We start from the raw sequence: 17,578 nt of genomic DNA on the forward strand, positions 1-17,578 counted from the left end.
AGATGGAGGCAGCGTCAGGCCTGGAGCAAAAGAAGGGGGATTGTGAAATGGCAGATAAATCCACGGGACTCCTGGCAGAAGGCCAGTCCGGGCTCCACCGCGAGCCAAACACCAGCGTGTTGTGTCCACGTGAAGGGAGGGGTACCTCTTCTGATCCTACACAAAAGTGCGGCCTGGGCTAGCAGAGGCTCCCCTGCTCCTAATTCAGCACCCAAGGGCCGGTGAAGTCTGGTGACCATGAAGCTGGCCACGTAGGACCGGGGAGGAGAAATTCCATAGGGTGGACACCGTTGTGCTATGGCTTCAGTAGACTCAAGCTTTTGCTCCAGCAGTCGGGGAGCACACTGGCATTGACCCAGACCTCTGGTAAGGAAAGGAAGGTCACGGAATGGTTGTTTGAGCTCAGATTCCTGACTCAGATAGACCTGGGTTCACTCTGCCACTTTCTGGCTGGGTGACGCTGGGCAAGCATCTTCACCTCTCTGTGCTTCGGTTTGCGTGTCAGTGACATCTGTCAATACCCCTCTGCTGGGCTGCAGTGACAATGAAGTCATGTGGGTGATGCTTGGTCCAGGGTAAGTGCCCCATAACCACTCGCTTAACACGTAACCTCAAAGCAGCTACTTGTGGGGCTTTCCCATCGCGAGGAGTCTTGTGAGCGAGGAGAGAGGGGTCCGGTGTGCAGTGGGCATCTCACTTCTCTCCCTCCATCCCCTGCAGTTCCTGGAGAGCCACAAGGACCCCGGGGCGGTGCTGTTACTGCCTTTCGTTGTTTCCTGCATCAACCTGGCCGTGCCACGCTTCTACTCCGCGTTCAGGCTGGTGGAGCAGTACGAGATGCCACAGCATGAAGTCAGCGTCCTTCTGATCCGGTACATGTGTCTGGTCCTCCCATATTCACTGGCGGAAATGGGCACGGAGTTAGAAGTGGCTCCGCTCATGCTACATGTCCATCGTACGTTGTTGGCAAGGGGGGTTGCTCATGTTAGTCATGCATGGATCCAGGCTGACAGAGCAGTGACCATCTTGAATATCGCTGGTGGCCATTCCAGAGGGAAGACTGAGTTCTGGCGGGTCTCACTGGCACTTAAATGCTCCGGCCTAGAAGTGACGCGGCGTGACATGTATCACTTCTGCTCACAGTTCATTTGCCAGAAGTAGCTAGATGGCCCCACTCATCCATAGGGGGCAGGAATTTCCATGTTACTATGTGCTCAGGAGGAAATACTGGCAAACAGCACTGATGACAGCCACAGAAGGTAACGGTAGTTGTTTCCTCTCCTGTTTTTTAGAAACATCTTTCTGAAAATGTCAATCATTGGAATTCTTTGTTACTATTGGCTCAACATCGTGGCCCTAACTGGTGAAAAGGTGAGATAGCCATGCTGTTCTGCCTGAAATTTGGGTTCTTACACTTTGACCACCAGGGAGGAAGTGAGTTTCTCAAGTTTCTTGAGAGTTTCTGCTCATGATATGAAAGCAGATATCATGCTGTTCCATCCATCCATCCACCCCATCCATCCATCCATCCATCCATCCATCCATCCATCCATCCATCCATCCTCGGGCTGTGCTCCCAAAACTTTTCTTCCCTCATTCAGTCAAATCTAAAAGCTCCCAGTTTATCAGCTCATAGCCCTAATTTTCTGACCACCAGTTTCATAAACTGACCAATTCAAGCTTCCAGTATGTACTAGCCTGCTAAACCTCTAGGCCACTTTCTTGGCCAAGCAGTTATTGATTTTTCATACGGTTAATAACCAAAAAGTGGAGGCATTGTTAGCCATCGATGCCTCCAGCTCTCCCAAAGAAACTGATTAGTCCTGGCTGAGAAATGGGATCCAGAGGGCATAAGACAGAGCTGAAAAATGTTAAGAGAGAGAGAAGGGAAAGTTTGGGTGCATATGGAGGGCAGGCTTTAATGGGGGAAGAGGGAACACAGTAAAGGAATAAACCCCCTGAAAACAAGTTTGGCCTAATGATGCATTTCTGCTAAGAGTGGGTCTGTTTCCTGGGGACCTGGGGACTTGGTCAGGCTGAACCACCAGCCATGTCGTCATGAGTACAGGGTGCCAGGAACAGATGGACCCTGAGTGGCGGCAGCGGTGCCTTCCCACAGCCTGGCTCTCGTTTGCCTTCCAGTGTTGGGAAACCCTCATTGGCCAGGAAATCTACCGGCTCCTTCTGATGGATTTCGTGTTCTCTTTAGCTGACTCCCTCCTGGGGGAGTTCCTGAGGAGGTAAATATCTGTCTGTCTTAAGTAATTAGTACCTGGAGTTGTCATCTGAGCCAGTGTCTTGACTGAGCATGTAGTATGGGTCTCTCACTTCTTTAAGTGTGCTTTGTTCTAAATCTGCCTACAGTCCTTCGGGATATTGGGGTTTTTTTCCTAAATGAACTGAAACTTCACCTTGAAATTTTAGGACTGAAAACTTCAGATCCTGTTGTCAAAGTTCATTTGGTTCAGTTGGCCCTTTCCAACTTTCTCTTACAAAAATGTTCTAGGGCCAGCCCGGTGGCTCAGGTGGTTGGAGCTCCGTGCTCCTAACTTAGGTCTCTGGTTCGATTCCCACATGGGCCAGTGAGCTGCGCCCTCTACAGCTAAGATTGTGAACAACGGCTCTCCCTGGAGCTGGGCTGCTGTGAGCAGCCAGAGGTTGGTGTGAGCTGCTGTGAGCTGCCGCGGGCTGCTGTGTGCTGCTGACCGACGACTGGTGACCAACTGCCTCAGCCGGGGGGGAACACAAGGCTCATAATACCACATGGGCCAGGGAGCTGTGTCCTACACAACTAGACTGAGAAACAACCGCTTGAACCGGAGTGGGGGGCGGGGGAGGCGGAAGAAAGGGGGGAAAAGGTTCTAGGATAAGACACAAAAACTGAGAGCCATTTGCGCTCTTACCCACCATAGATACATTTAATATTCTAGTATATATTCCTCCACATTGCACAGACTGCTGTGTGTATGTGTGTGTGTGTGTGTGTGTGTGTGTGCACTATATAATTTTCAAAGACAAAAATGGGGTCACACTGCAAAATCACGTGGAGTTTGCTCTTACTCATCTCATCATTATACCTTGGTACCTTTCCATGCCAGAATATATAGATTTATCTCGTGATTCATTTAATTGTACTCATTTTTGTACAATTGTACAGTTAATGTCCTAACTTTCCTTTTAGCACCCAGCTGTGCAGAATTGAGGCAGTGTCCTCATGGGCCTGTGTGGAGTCCTCTTTCATTTATGTATTCATTTTTCACTGATACGGTGACCATCTCACGCCTTACAGACATTTGCACATTCCTACAAGATGCCCTCGTCATGAGATGGCATGACACAATGCTGATTCTTTCCCCAGTGGGTAGGGTGAATGCCCCAATTCCTCACTCAGTCTCCCCAAACTCAGTTTTAGTCCAGCCTCTGTCTGTGATCTGGACATAAAGATGAGAAGTTTTTCTTTTTTATTTTTTTGACAGCAATTTGTATTGGCAACTCCTCTGTAGGAAGAAATAAAAGCGGTCTCAAGTTTCAAGAGTAAATGTAGACCTTGGTTTCCTCCTTGTGGATTTATAAATACGGAAACACTGATTCAATAGCAGTAATCAAAAATTGAAAACAATTTCCTTTTTTTTAGAGGGTCTGAATTTATTTGCTCATGAAAAAGAGGTTTAAGAAACCAAGAGTTGGGCCTGCCTAGTGGCTCAGGCGGTTAGAGCTCCATGCTCCTAATGCCAAAGGCTGCCGGTTCGATTCCCACATGGGCCAGTGGGCTCTCAACCACAAGGTTGCCAGTTCAATTCCTCGAGTCTCGCAAGGGATGGTGGGCTCTGCCCCCTGCAGCTAAGATTGAACACAGCACCTTGAGCTGAGCTGTTCCCGGATGGCTCAGTTGGTTGGAGCACAGGCTCTCAACCACAAGGTTGCTGGTTCAATTCCTCGAGTCCCGCAAGGGATGGTGGGCAGTGCCCTCTGCAGCTAGCAACGGCAACTGGACCTGGAGCTGAGCTGCGCCCTCCACAACTAAGATTGAAAGGACAACAAAAAAGTCCTGGAAGTACACACTGTTCCTGTTCCCCTTCCCCAATAAAACAACAACTTGACTTGGGAAAAAAAAAAAGAAACCAAGAGTTGTACATGGGATAATTTAAATGATAAGGTAACAAGTGTTCTCTAGAACTTTTTTAAACCATGGTTAACCATAGCCCTTCATTTGAACGTGTTGTGTTACTTCCGTTTTCCCTCAATTCCTTCAATTCTTTCTTGCAAAATACGCTTATACGGAACTTTTCAGAAATTGGTAAGGGGCCTTGGAAGTTTACGCCCCACTGGGAGGTTGTGGGAACTCTTTTAAAGGAGGAAGTTGATGGTTTGGGTACTAAACTCTGTATGTTTTTACAGAATCATTGGGATGAAGTTCATCACAAGCCTTGGCTTACCAGAGTTCGACATTGCCAGGAATGTCCTAGAACTGATCTACGCCCAGACTCTGGTGTGGTAAGTTCGAGACTCTGCAGTGCACCCAGTGGATCCCACCTGACTGTGGACGTGGAGTTTTGGTGGCAAGCCCCCGACATCTGTTGTTGTCAAAGCTGCATGGGTGACACCACTGCCAGCCACACACTTATGTCCCTTTTCCTTATGAGGGCTTCAGGCAAGAATAAGCGTAGAGCAGGGATCCCAACCGGGAGGCCCCCAGGCCGGATCCAGCCTGCAGCTGTGTTTGGCTCATCCCCCACAGTGCTTTCTCTAAATATTTGAATTCACCACCACTATTTAAAAATCAGAGATGCCACATAAAATTTTAAAATTCTGGCTTCTCTGCAACAAAAGGAAGGATCTAGACCATCTCACATTGTGGTAACAGTTGGTTGGGCCTTGAGCTGGGCTGACGTCCTCAGCTGGCCAGTCTCCACCTTGAACTATTTTTTCTGCAACACAAATTTGCCATTTCTTGCTGCCCTTATGCTGTTCATCTTCTCGTGGTAGAAAAGTTTTACTTTGTAATCACGTCTCAACAGAAGTGGGAAAATGAAGACAGGCAGAGAGGGCCGTTTATTTCTACCTGGCCTGTTCCACTCACCGATACAACACCTGATGGGGTCTGCGACCTGTTTTAGCAACTGTGTGTGTGCAACGCGTATGTGTTTTGGGAATAGCCAGCTATTTGCATCACATTTTTGACCGGGTCACCTAGAAACCCAAGCCAACAGCCAGTGACCGTTTTTATTTATTTATTTTAACATGATGCAATTAAGGCCAAACTTCTGCATGGTGGATTACATCCCCAGATTCCATCTGTTGGGGATTTGATCATTTGAAAGTAAAGGACTTGGAGTTGGGTAGACTTGGATTCTGGGGCTGGCTGGCTCTGACGCTACCTGAGATCACCGAGCTTCTCTGGGTCTCAGTCTCCTCATCTGTAAAACACACATAATTCCAGCTGCCTTCGAATAGTGTTCAGGGTTAAGTCAGATGCTGTATGAAAACTCTGTTGCCATCTCGAATGGGCCATACAACTGTAAGACGTTCTCTTTTCCAGCTCTTGAACGTTTCCCTGGGTGATTTCGCTACTTGCAAATAACTCATGTCAGTGAATTTATTTTTAGAGGCAGTGAAAACTTTTTCTTTTGGTTTAGAGGGATGCATGTACACACTGCCAGGTCACCTCCTAGCGACTGGACAGCTTAGCTTACAGAAGCCTTTCACCCATATTATGTCAGCCAGTGGGATGGACACCTTGGGGCAAGTTACTCAACTCTCTCTAAACAGTTTTCTAATCTGTTCAAGGGAGAGATTGTAGTACCCAGTGCACAGGTTTAGATGAGGATGAAATGAGAACCGTAGGTACGAAGGCTCAGTGAGTACCCGACTGAGAAATGTTTTATGAGTGGGGGCAAAGTCACAATCTGAGATGGCCATTGTTGCTTCTGGGCCTTGAAGTTTTTTGTTAATAAAGCATCACATTTCTTTTCCTTTCTCTGGGGCAATTATAGATTTAACCTCTGAGAGTATTGCCTTTGGTGGGCTTTTAAAGAAGGTAATAGAAAGACAGAAATGGAGTGACGTTATGGCTGACGGTAGAGATGAGGTGAGGAAAGTGTTTCCCAAACTTCGGTCTTTTGTACACCAGTCTGCCTAGTTTTAGCGTAGCTACGTATCCCCTGTATTCTTTTTAACCTAATAGTATCTTTTAAATTATTTGCCTTTTTTTAACTTAAACACATTTTCAAGGAGTCTTTCTTTTCCAATTACAAATAGGAAACCAGTGTCATTTGACAGACATTGCGAGTCACTTGAAAACTAAAATCAGCCCCATCTCAAGCAGTCATTAAATTCTAGCTAGACACTGCTGTCTGGCAAGACTCCCAGTGTAAAGCCTGCTGCTTTCTTCAAAAAGTGGGAGGTTGGCAAGGGATAGGGGTACAAGACATTCTAGCACCAAACCGAGCTCTTCCCGTGGGCTCAGGGGCACTGAGGGGAGTTGAAGAAGGAAAGCCCTCTCACGTGTAGCTCAGTGCAGCTTAATGCCCGTTTGTGCAAGACCTCAGACCTTCTAGCATACGATGGCGGGAGGAGGGGGACATGTCCCACGTTTGGGACACCTCGCTTGGGGCTTGCCGATGGCCATCTGGTGGTTTAGTGGCTGCCTGGGTGGGTTCTCTGTAAATTCTCTTTTCCGGAGCTGGGAAGAGGGCAGCCGTGGATACTGGGTGTGGTGGGGATTCGCCTGGTTTGCAGGGATGGCAGCTGTCTCCCTCCTAAGTTGTTTATTAGGCTTCCATATGAAGAACCACAGACTAGGCAGTTTGCACAACACACATGCATGTCCTCACAGTTCTGGAAGCCAGACGTCTACCACCAAGGTGTGGGCAGACTTAGGGTCTCTCCCCTTGGCTCACAGGTGGCCGTCTTCTCCCTGTGTCCTTGCGTGCTCCTCCCTCTGTGTGTCTGTGTCCTAACTGCCTCTTTGATGAGGATTGGATTAGGACCGCCTTTTACCTTCATCACCTCTGTAAAGGCTCCATCTCCAAATAAAGTCACATTCTGAGGCCCTGGGGTTAGGACTTCAGCATACGGATTTGGGGGGGACCTGACATAGCCCGTAACACCCTCTTCCCTTTCCCCCCACACCCCATGTCTGCCCCCACTCCCGTGTCTCCCCTGATTTCTGACACTTACCCTCTCTCCTTCATAGGATTGGAACCTTCTTCTGCCCTCTGCTGCCTTTTATCCAAATGATTACTCTTTTCATCATGTTTTACGTCAAAAATGTGAGTCAGTGCAAAGTTGGAGCCAGTCAGCTTTGCTCAGTGACATGTGACCAAGCGGTGGTTGGAATTGGGGGAGGGGGGAGGGTATCAGGAGCCTGGTCCTGCCTGGGGTCCCTCTGGTCTGCCCCTCTGGCCGCAGATCACCGATGGGAGGTGGCCGCTTGTCTCTCTTCAGGTCAGCCTGAAGATGAACTTCCAGCCTCCGAGCAAAGCCTGGCGGGCCTCACAGATGATGACTTGCTTCATCTTTGTGCTCTTTTTCCCGTCCTTCACCGGCGTCCTCTGTACCCTGGCCATCACCATCTGGAGGTAGGAGATAGCGGCCTCCGGGGGAGGTCTTAGACGTGGGGGTGGGGGCGTGTTTCCCAGAGTAGGTTCGTTATTATTCAGGAGACGATGGCCATTGAAAAGATCATTTGTTACCCTCCCAGATCCCAAATAAAGGGGGCACACCAAACCACGCCCTGGGTGGAAGGTACACGGTAGGGTACCAGGGTGGGTCCAGAGGCAGAGGGAGTGAGGAGAACATGCAGGCAAGAGCCTTTATTGTGGTTTCCATGGGAGGGGATGGGCAAGGCAGGGTAAGCAGGCTCAAGATTGGCCAGTTTGAATCATTTCAGCGCCGGCTCTGGGGCCTTGGTGCTCTCTGGGGTTGCCTGATACCTGGCCCGGGGGTGAGTAGGGCAGGAGAATAGTGGCCCAATAGTGTGAGAGCTGACAGAGGAGGTGGGGGAGGGAGGTGGGCTCTGGAGGGGTCGTGTGTCTGTGAAGGACTTGCTTTGTAGGCTAGCCCTGGGAAGGAAGGGCCGTCTCTCCAGGGTCCATAAGGTCCCAGATGGCAAACCATCAGAGTAAATAGACATGCTTAACACAACGTTTAAGCCAAGTTCTCTTGGTAACCAACAGACGCTACAAGCAAGAGAGGGACTGTATCCTTGTTAGGTGCCCACAGCCATGACTGGCATAGCCTCCTCACTTCCCCGAGAAAGGGGAGAGGCCCGTTTCTCCACCTGGAGAACAGAACTTCATCTAAATGAACTAAAAGGTCCTATCTACTCAATCTCCCTCCTAGCTCTACCTCCCCCCGAACCCGCCTCCATCCTACCCCAGGCCCAGAGCTCCAGCTCCGTTTCTGGGACCATGAGAAACCCTCCCTACGCAGGGTGGCTCCTCTGTTTGAAGTGCTCTTTCATTCTCTTTGCTCGACAGCCTTCTTTGCACCCTCTGGTTCTCAGCTCAGAAGCCATCTCCGAGCTCTGACCTTTACGACCCTCCTCGTCTGTTATCAGTTCCACCTCTACTCTCGCAGGGCACTTTCTTCTTCTCATTCCATAGTTCAAAGTCAGAAATGCCTTAGTGTGAATCTGTTTGATTGTTTACTTGCTGGTTGCCATCTGTCCCAGAAGAACAGAAACTGCAGACGGCAGGTATCACGCCTGTCTTGTTTACTATGGAATGTTCAGGGCTTACTAGCTTGCATAGTACCTGGTCCGAGGGCAGTAAATCCTTGTAGAATGAATAAATGGATGAGGGAACAAAGAAACAACTAAGGAAGCTGACTTTTAGGATACATGTGGAACTGGGACCCTCAGCAGTTCAAGTGGCTTCAGGACAGGCCATTCTGTTGTTTCACGATGTCCTGCTACTCTCTTTTCTGTCTCGTCCTGACTAGCCCCTGTTGCCCTCTAGTTTCTGCTTGTTCGTAACAACTGACGGTGCACGTCCATCCTTGACATAGCTTCAGCTCCCATAGATTACAGGGTCCCCTCTTCCTATTCCTTAGTTCAAGTTTCCAAAAAAGACAATCTGATCACCTCAGTTCATTTCTTTGAGCTAAGAGGCCACTGCCTGGCCTTTGGGTTGGCTACCATTGGATCAGGTGACACCGCCGTCCAGGATATGTGTCACGAGTGGAAAACAAACCAGCAGAGGCCGTGAGCAAGAGCCTTTCCTCTGGAAGGGTGGTGCGGGTGGCACAGGCCAGAATTGCTGGTTCCAGGTCCAGAGTCCTGAAGGGACGCCCTGATTCTAGAACCAACATCGCCCACTAGAAACGCTGTCCTCTCCCTTGTTTTGCCAGGTTGACGCCGTCGGCTGACTGCGGCCCGTTTCGGGGTCTGCCTGTCTTCATTCAGTCCATCTACACCTGGATCGACATCCTGAGTCACAGGCCCAGCTACCTGTGGGTGGTCTGGATCTACCAGAACCTCATTGGGAGCGTGCACTGCTTTTTCATCCTCACCCTCATTGTCCTGTAAGTGGGGTGCCTCGGGACGCTCGCGGGGGTGGGGTGGGGGAAACACGTCATTAACATGGCGCGTGGTCAGGCATGTGCGCGTTGGGTGGGAGAGCCAAGGGCTAGAGCATAGCTCCCTGTGCTGGATGACCCTGACTCTGCCCTGGAAGTTTTAAAAGTTAGTTACTGTCTTCTTATCCGTGTGTGTGTGTGTGTGTGTGTGTGTGTGTGTGTGTGTGTCTGTTTTATGAAGAAGAAAGCAGTTCCTGCTCTGCCCATCTTAAGAGAGAACATGAAAATGAAATGAAGAGAAACGGACATGAGAATGCTTAGGGAAATGAGACGTGTGATTCTTTCTGAGACGGATATAGTAAAACGGGCTGGGCATTACTGATATGTAGAGTAGTGTATTTTCATTTTTAAATAGAAAAAGATCAATTTCTGAATTCTTGTGAAAAAGTGGATCTGCCAAGCCCGGGCCCCTTTCCTGCATGAACAGTGGGTTCGCTGACTAGTGGCTGTCCCTCTGTAGAACCCCAGGCCTCATGGCATTTGAACGTGCAGCTCCTCAGGCAGGCCTTCGCTCCCCAATGCTGGGTTGCCATTGGCCTCTTTACAATGGGGAGTTCCCTTAGTGCCTTGTTCTTCAAACTTCTAATTCACTTGTTGGGCTCTTGTTAGAAATGCAGACTCTCAGGCCCTACCCCAGACCTGCAGAATCAGAAGCTGCATCTTAACTAACTCCCAGGGCATTTGTATGCCATTGAAGTTTGAACAGCACCGTCCAGATTCACCAGTTCTGGTTGCGTATTAGATTCATGTTCATTTTTGAAATACTGATGTGTGGCTCCATGTGCAGAGGAACTCAGTGAATTAATCGGAGGAGACCGTGGCCTGAGTCTTTGTTCTGTCTCTCAGGTGATTCCGTGTGTAGAATGGGGAGAACCATTGATACAATGTTATTTAACCTATAACTCAACCAGACACAACTTTTCAGGAACACAGTTGGACCAAATCCATTTGCAAGCCAATATCCCAGTTCCTTCACAGCCCGTTGGAATTCAGAGCCTGTAAAACACTGGCGAAAGTGTCTGCCACGCTTTCTTTGCTTGTCTTCCAGAATCATCACCTATCTTTACTGGCAGATCATACAAGGAAGGAAGGTTATGATCAGACTGCTTCATGAACACATCGTTAACGTGAGTTCCGTTGGGCCCGTTATCTTTCCCCCTTTCTTAACATTTTATAATGAAACTTCCAGACATTCCAAAACAGAATTGAACAATGAACCCCTACTCGCCCACCACCCAGCCCCAATAACCATCAGAGTTTGTATACTCTTATTTCATCTCTACTATCCCTTCGCTGCAGATCTCTGGATTATTTTAAAGAAAATCCTATGCATAGATTTATACTACTTTATCTGTAAAAACTTCCATATACATAAGAGATACAGACTTAAAAAAAAAAAAAAGTAACCACAATACCAATCATCACACCTAAAAGAAAACTTAATAATTCCTTACTATCATTTCATATCCAACCACTGGTCAGATTCCCCCCACTGCCCCGTTGTCTTGAATTAGCTCACGGGTTCTTTTGACATGACTCCAGAGGTCTTTCACAGCTTCCTTGCTCTCTGGAAGGGTAAGATTTCCAGACTCATCTTGCTCCTTTTCTGTCCCAGAACGGGAATCAGCCATTCCTTCAATTTAGTCAAGGGTCCTGGTAAAATGGTCTTTAGAGACCACCGTCTGGGCACAGGGATGCTCACTGCTGGGCCGGTTCCCTGTTCTTCTTCCGACCCGCATCACCATGGCATGCGCACTCGTGTGTCTAAGGGCGGGGGAACGAAGCAGGACTCGCCAGGGTTCTGTCTGCTTGAAGCTTTGGGGTTTCGGGTCACTTGAGTCGGTTCTTGTTGGAGTGTAAAGAAAGGCCGTGGTTATGCTCTTTCCTCCGCCTGCACCCAGGAGTATGCCCAGTGTTTTTCTGATGCAGCACTCTGAATGGTGTGGGCGAGGCTTACGAAGATCTCAACATGGGAACGATTTGCTGGTAGAGCCTCCAGTGGTCGGGGCACTGCCAGGTAAACTGGGCAGGCATTTGGATGGCACCAGAAGCATCACTGCAGGCCTGCCTGCTTGGAAGTCTTGTCCAGAGGCTGGACCACAAAGACCAGGAAGGTTGCTGCCTCCAGAAAATCCCAGACAAAGGCTGGGCCTGGGCTGGGCAACAACCCTTCTCAAGTATGCTCACTGCATCAGAACTCCCAGCTGCTTGTTACAAGTGCTAATTCCTGTTTCCCTTCCCTTTTCCCTCCAATAACAGCAACGGGTAACATTGGTGGAGCCCTTACATACTGCCTGGTACTGTAAGACAGAAACAAGCACTCTTATTTTATTTGCTCTCTCTGGGACACCTACCATTTCTTTAAACCCCCATTTTAAAATGAAGGAAATCGAGGTTTAACAGAGTGAAGTGACTTGCCCCACCTCACAGGTGGGATTTGAACCAGGCAACTCCAAAACGTGTGCTCTGAACTACAATGCAGTTTGCTTGTTTTTTGTTTTCTTAACAATACAATGTGGACTCCCTGAGTCAAAGTCTGTTGGGGAATCCAGCCTGTGAGTTTGCATTTTTGCAAGCTTGCCAGGCCGTTCTAATTCACCCTAGAGTGTGAAAACAGCTGCTACAGACCAGAGATTTCCAAACAAGTCGGCCACACCCAAGACATCTGGACGACTTGGGAAAAATGACAATTCCCAAGTTCAGGTCTTCCTTACAGAAGAACTCCAATGAATAAATGTAGAAGGAATGAGGGAAATAGAAAATCGTCACGAAGCAAATACCATAGTAATTATTGTCGCAAGCAAGACCCACTGGCGGATGTTAACATTACTGGGTGCAAGTTTAAGGAGAAACCAGGGCATGAGAAATGGGGTTGACCTTGACTGGACAGACCATCAGGGGTGCTTGCCAGCCCATCTCAACACGGGGGGCGGGGGACATACCACTGTCTTATCTGCAACAGATTCACAGGAAAGTCACCTTCCTGGGGAAGGTATACCCCGTTTCTTTCTCCCCCTTCCCAATTCAGGGTTATTTATCCGGTCTACTCTATTAACACAGATAACTTCGATAAATGAAATATATTTGATGTCCTTAGATGCAGAGCTATAAGCTTTGCCATTCTCAGTGGAAGGACAGGGTAGACCCAGGCAATGCTGGGTGCCCAGACAGGGTTCTGGGGCCCAGCGTATGGCACGAAGTGGGGTACCATACACCATTTTTCCTGGACCTTCAGACTGTGGCGTGTATGTTGCTTCTAGCAGCCAGGCTAGAGAAGGCTGATAATACTCAAGCCTGAGAGGGAAATTGCTTTCGAGGAGAATATTCTAATTCAGAAAGGCCTTGGGGGATAGTTTGGCTTGGCTGTGAAAATGTGTCTTTCATCAGGAGAAAACACGGCGGTGGTCTCCTCAATGTCTGGGACCCTACCTGCCCCCCCAAAAAAAATCACCCTTCTTTCCGTCATTTGCATCTCAACCTCACACCATCACTGATCTTCCCTGTCTTTGTTTTCATTTTTCTTTTCGGCAGGAGGGCAAAGATAAAATGTTCCTGATAGAAAAGTTGACGAAGCTGCAGGAGGCAGAGAAGAGAGCAAACCCCAGCTCGTTGACACTAGAAAGGCGAGATGAAGAGGTGAGGACAGAGGCCGCGTGGGGGTTCTGGTGACACACACTTGCCTCCCTGTGAACAGGGCATTGGGGAAACAAAGTCACACAGGAGCACTTGACTTTCTGTATTGAAACATTTCTGCATTTTGCATTTAGGAATTAGTACTCATTTAACACTTTCCATGCCTGGCCTTGCTCTCGGTGCTGGGGTTATTGTGGTAAAAAAAAAACAAAACAGACGCTGTTTTCATGGAGTTGGCATGTGTCCTCTCAATAACCCAATCGTGCAGAAGTCTATCCCACGGACATAAAAAGTGCCCTGAAATCTCGCCCCACTGTATGAATGCTTTGGTGTTTAGTGAATGAATGAAAAATGAGTGGAATCGCTGCCCCTAAAAAACAAAACAAAATGCGTTTAATGTTTCTATGGCTGATCCTTGTTCTCCATCTGTCACCTCTTAGTTTTAAAGTCACGGGGGGCTCACAAATCTTACCAACTATGCGGCAGGACCCAGGGTCCACATTATTTTCCCGTGATGAGGCCGCCTGTTTTCTTCTTTTGCAGCAGCCGAGCCCTTTGCACGCCAGGGGACATGACGCCACTCATGGTGAGTGACCAAACTGGCCCGAAGACCAGATTTATCCAGCTGACACACCCCAGACAGAGGGCAGAATTGCTCACGTCTCAGTTACTCATTCAATTGCAAGAACTGACCCAAGCAGGCTTGAGCACAAACCCGAGAATAATTCTTGCTTTAGAAGCTGGGGTTCACAATATGTCACCAGCACCTGGTTTCTTCCTGTTCAATTATTGTCCGTGTTAGCTCCTTTCTCAAAAAGGCGCGTCCTAATAATTCGGTGCAAGACCGCTTTATCGGCTTCTTCCGTCTTCTCAGATTCAAGCCTAGTGGGCAAGCTTGAGAGACCCAGAATTCTCATGGTGTTTCACTGATCTGAGTAGGTGAGGGGCTCCTCGTGACCCAGTTGCTGGGGCCAAGCAAACGTGATGATGTCATTGGTCAGATCTGAGTCCCAGGCTGTACAAGACGGGTGGAACGACCATACAGACCGCAGGGACAAAGACTGGGGAAGAGTGGCTTCCGAAAGGAAATCTGTGGCTGACGCCAGAAGGGCAAGGCACGCTGGGGAGGAAACAAACAAACCCATTCGTCTGTATTGGGATAGCATTTCCTGAGAGCATCCAATGAAAGGAGTTCAAGAGGCAGCACTGAAGATTCTTGAAGAGCCAGGGAGGGCACGAGAAGCGGAGCGATACCGAAGGCCAATTTGGTCTTTCCCTGGGAGACGTGGGGCGGTGTGGGTCTGTGCTAACTTCTCTTTCCCGTGTCAGCCCCAGACCTGCGATTCAGGCGATCCGTTCAAGAAGAGAATGCATCAGCCTGACAATGAGTGTGGTAGCCAGACACATATCAAAGGAGGAAAGAAGATAGAAAGGGAAGCACTTCTTCCAGGATACCTGAGTCTTTTGGAGCTTCCCGGAATTCAAACCATTTGCCCGGAGTCGAAACTGATCACAGTGTAAATACTGAAGTAAAAATTGGCCATTCCCTGCAGGTGTTTTACACTTGAACTGCTGATTTTTCAACAGATCGTATTGGGGATTTTCTAATGAAGACTGTTGTAATATTTCAACTAATTCGCAAAAACCTGGTAAGAGAGAATGTGGGAATGATGTATTTTATCTTTAAGAGAGATGTGCATGAGTTATCAGCCCTTAGAAATCTCTCCTGCCACATGCTCGCACACCCGGCAAAGGTTCAGAAACTGGTGCTAAGACGAGCGGTCCAGCCTGAATAAAAATGTGATCTTCCATCAGGGCCCCGGAGCCTCTGATTTGTGAAACCTGCAATCTGTTCATGACTTTGAACTAAAAACGTCGCACGTTCCCCAAAGGTGAAATACATTGGAGGTCTCGTCTATGAACTTTGTTGCACATCGAGTACATGAGTCTTTGGGGTAGGACTGGAACTCGGCCCCATGACATTTTCTATGTGACTATCACAGTCTTATGAATCAAACATAAGACCAGTGGTGATGTGTGGAATATTTATATATATATATATATATATATATATATGTATGTATTTGTGTGTGGAATGAATACATATGTGTATGTATATATATACATAGGTGTATATACAGAGGGTGCCAAAAAAAGTGTGCACATTTTAAGAAAGAAAAGAACTATTAAAATTGTAGTAATATATACTGATAATAAATGATGAATACAAGTCGTGTTTAACTTCTGCAATGACAAGAGGCGCTCGAAGTGGTTCCCATCAGCATCCAGACACGTCTGATGATGGCAAACTACTGCTTAAGCAACGTTGACCAGTGTCCACTGGTATACATTTTTTTGGCACCCCCGGTATATACATGTATACGTGTGCGTGTGTGTGTGTGTGTGTGTTTGTGTGGCATTCTTCTGCAGACTTGCCAAAAGATTCAGGCATGTGACTGTTTCATAGCCTTTTCTTGTCTGATCCCCAGGGAGACAGACCACGGAGAGGAGCTCAGGTGTGGACCAGAGGGTTTTCCGCTTTCCTCAGGAGCGCACCTGTCTCATATGGGTGGTGCCTCACACCTCTGTAGTGTTATCTCCGCACAGTGCTCTTCCCACTTTAATCACCTGGGGCTCTAACTTGTGAGGTCAGGGAGGGGGCCTGAGAGTCTGCATTCCATCTAGTGCTGTGGGTCTGGGGACCATGTCCTGAGTAGGACGGATTTCGAGCCCCTCCACTTTTTCCCTTCTTTTCATCTTTATAGCAGTTATCTGCTATTATCACTCTGTTCACGTGTCTTTTGAAACACACTTCCACTTTTCTCATTTGAACCTCGTAACGGTATCGCTAGAAGATCATTAGTGCAAACATCACGATCTCCATTTGATAGATGACGAAAACTTGACACCAGATTTATCCAGATGACACACCCCAGACAGAGGGCAGAATTGCTCACGTCTCAGTTACTCATTCACACACGGGTCAAGTGGTTTGTGTAAGGCCGAACAGCTAACGGGTGGCAGAACCGGAGCCATTGGGTTTTCTTTGGCGCAGTGGTTCTCAATCTGTGTATTTATCAGAACTGCCTGGAGGCCTTGTTAAGACAGGTGCTATTTAGGACTCAGTAAGTTTGTGATGGGCTCTGAGAATTTGCATTTCTGACAAGTTCTCCGTTATGCTGGTGATGAAACACGTGTCTCAGGGACAGCCTTTGAAAACCACCAGGCCTGGCTGCTACCGTGTTTCCCCGAAAATAAGACCTAATCGGACCATCAGCTCTAATGCGTCTTTTGGAGCAAAAACTAATATAAGACCCGGTCTTATATTATGTTAGATAAGACCCGGTCTTATATTACAGTAAAATAAGACCGGGTCTTATATTAATTTTTGCTCCAAAAGACGCATTAGAGCTGATGGTCTGGCTAGATCTTATTTTCAGGAAACACGGTAGCTGGTATCCAGCCTTTTAACACGTAATGCTCTGTAGGTCGTGCGATTTGGAGCATCATGTAAAGTTTGGTAATAAACACAGAAAGTCGTTAATCTTCAGTATTTTTAATCAAAGAAACCAAATCCCCTTACCCCTGCAGTAACAACCATCACTACAGCTAAGGGTTGGAGTGGATGTTTGGACACTTCACCACTCACACCCTTCCTTGCTCTCCACAAAGCTGTGGTTTACTGTCCTGTTGAAACACTAGACCCACTTTAGGAAATAGTGTCATTTTATTTAGAAATTTGCATCCAATACAAATAGAGCATTTATGGCATGGTGAAATTCTTGATTGCCTATACCAGTCTCCAAATAAGAAAATGAGTTTTGTTTAATCAAGTCAGTAGTGGATTTCTTAAGCCTTTTGAGGTAGCCCTTTGATGGTATGTCTATGTCTCCAGCATCCAACGAGCGTCAGAGGATGTGACATTTTGCTGTATTGACGGTCTTGGAAAAAATGCTACCTGTCATGACTTTGGGTGGCCCCTTGATGCTGCTGAATCCTGAATCATGTATCTATAGTCCCGAAGTTTCATCTCACTCTACATTGGTATCTCGTTTCCTTAAGGAAGCTTCTACTGATATCCCACAATTCATTCCTTCAACAAACATTTATTGAGCATCCACTATGTGACCGGTATGGACCAGACATGCCAAGCAGGGGTTTAGGGTACAGGCTCTGGAATTATATCGTCAGGGCCTGAGTCTGTATCCTATTACTGTTGAGAGACTTGAGGCAAGTTACTTAACTTTCCTTGCTTGGGTTTCCTTCAGTATCAAACGGGATTATAATGGTACCTATCTCACGGTGTCGTTGCAAACACATGGAAAGCGTTTGAAAGTGTCTAGTTATTAACGCTAGTTATTAACAA

General features: G+C 47.7%; 1 protein-coding gene across 1 annotated transcript in view; it reads left to right on the plus strand.

Moving 5' to 3' along the window:
* Positions 1-15,187, plus strand: part of TMC5 (transmembrane channel like 5) — a 55,659-nt gene extending 40,472 nt beyond the window's left edge. Inside the window, exons 13-22 of the mRNA XM_033101884.1 lie at positions 721-872; positions 1,293-1,371; positions 2,143-2,240; positions 4,399-4,494; positions 7,196-7,271; positions 7,447-7,580; positions 9,352-9,525; positions 10,628-10,706; positions 13,111-13,215; positions 13,756-15,187. Of these exons, the coding sequence (XP_032957775.1) occupies positions 721-872; positions 1,293-1,371; positions 2,143-2,240; positions 4,399-4,494; positions 7,196-7,271; positions 7,447-7,580; positions 9,352-9,525; positions 10,628-10,706; positions 13,111-13,215; positions 13,756-13,806 (1,044 nt within the window). The 3' untranslated portion in view covers positions 13,807-15,187. The remainder of the gene's footprint in view (positions 1-720; positions 873-1,292; positions 1,372-2,142; positions 2,241-4,398; positions 4,495-7,195; positions 7,272-7,446; positions 7,581-9,351; positions 9,526-10,627; positions 10,707-13,110; positions 13,216-13,755) is intronic.
* Positions 15,188-17,578: the final 2,391 nt, after the last annotated feature.

This window comes from Rhinolophus ferrumequinum, assembly GCF_004115265.2.
Source record: "Rhinolophus ferrumequinum isolate MPI-CBG mRhiFer1 chromosome 15 unlocalized genomic scaffold, mRhiFer1_v1.p scaffold_54_arrow_ctg1_1, whole genome shotgun sequence".
NCBI classification, from domain to species: Eukaryota; Metazoa; Chordata; class Mammalia; order Chiroptera; family Rhinolophidae; genus Rhinolophus; species Rhinolophus ferrumequinum.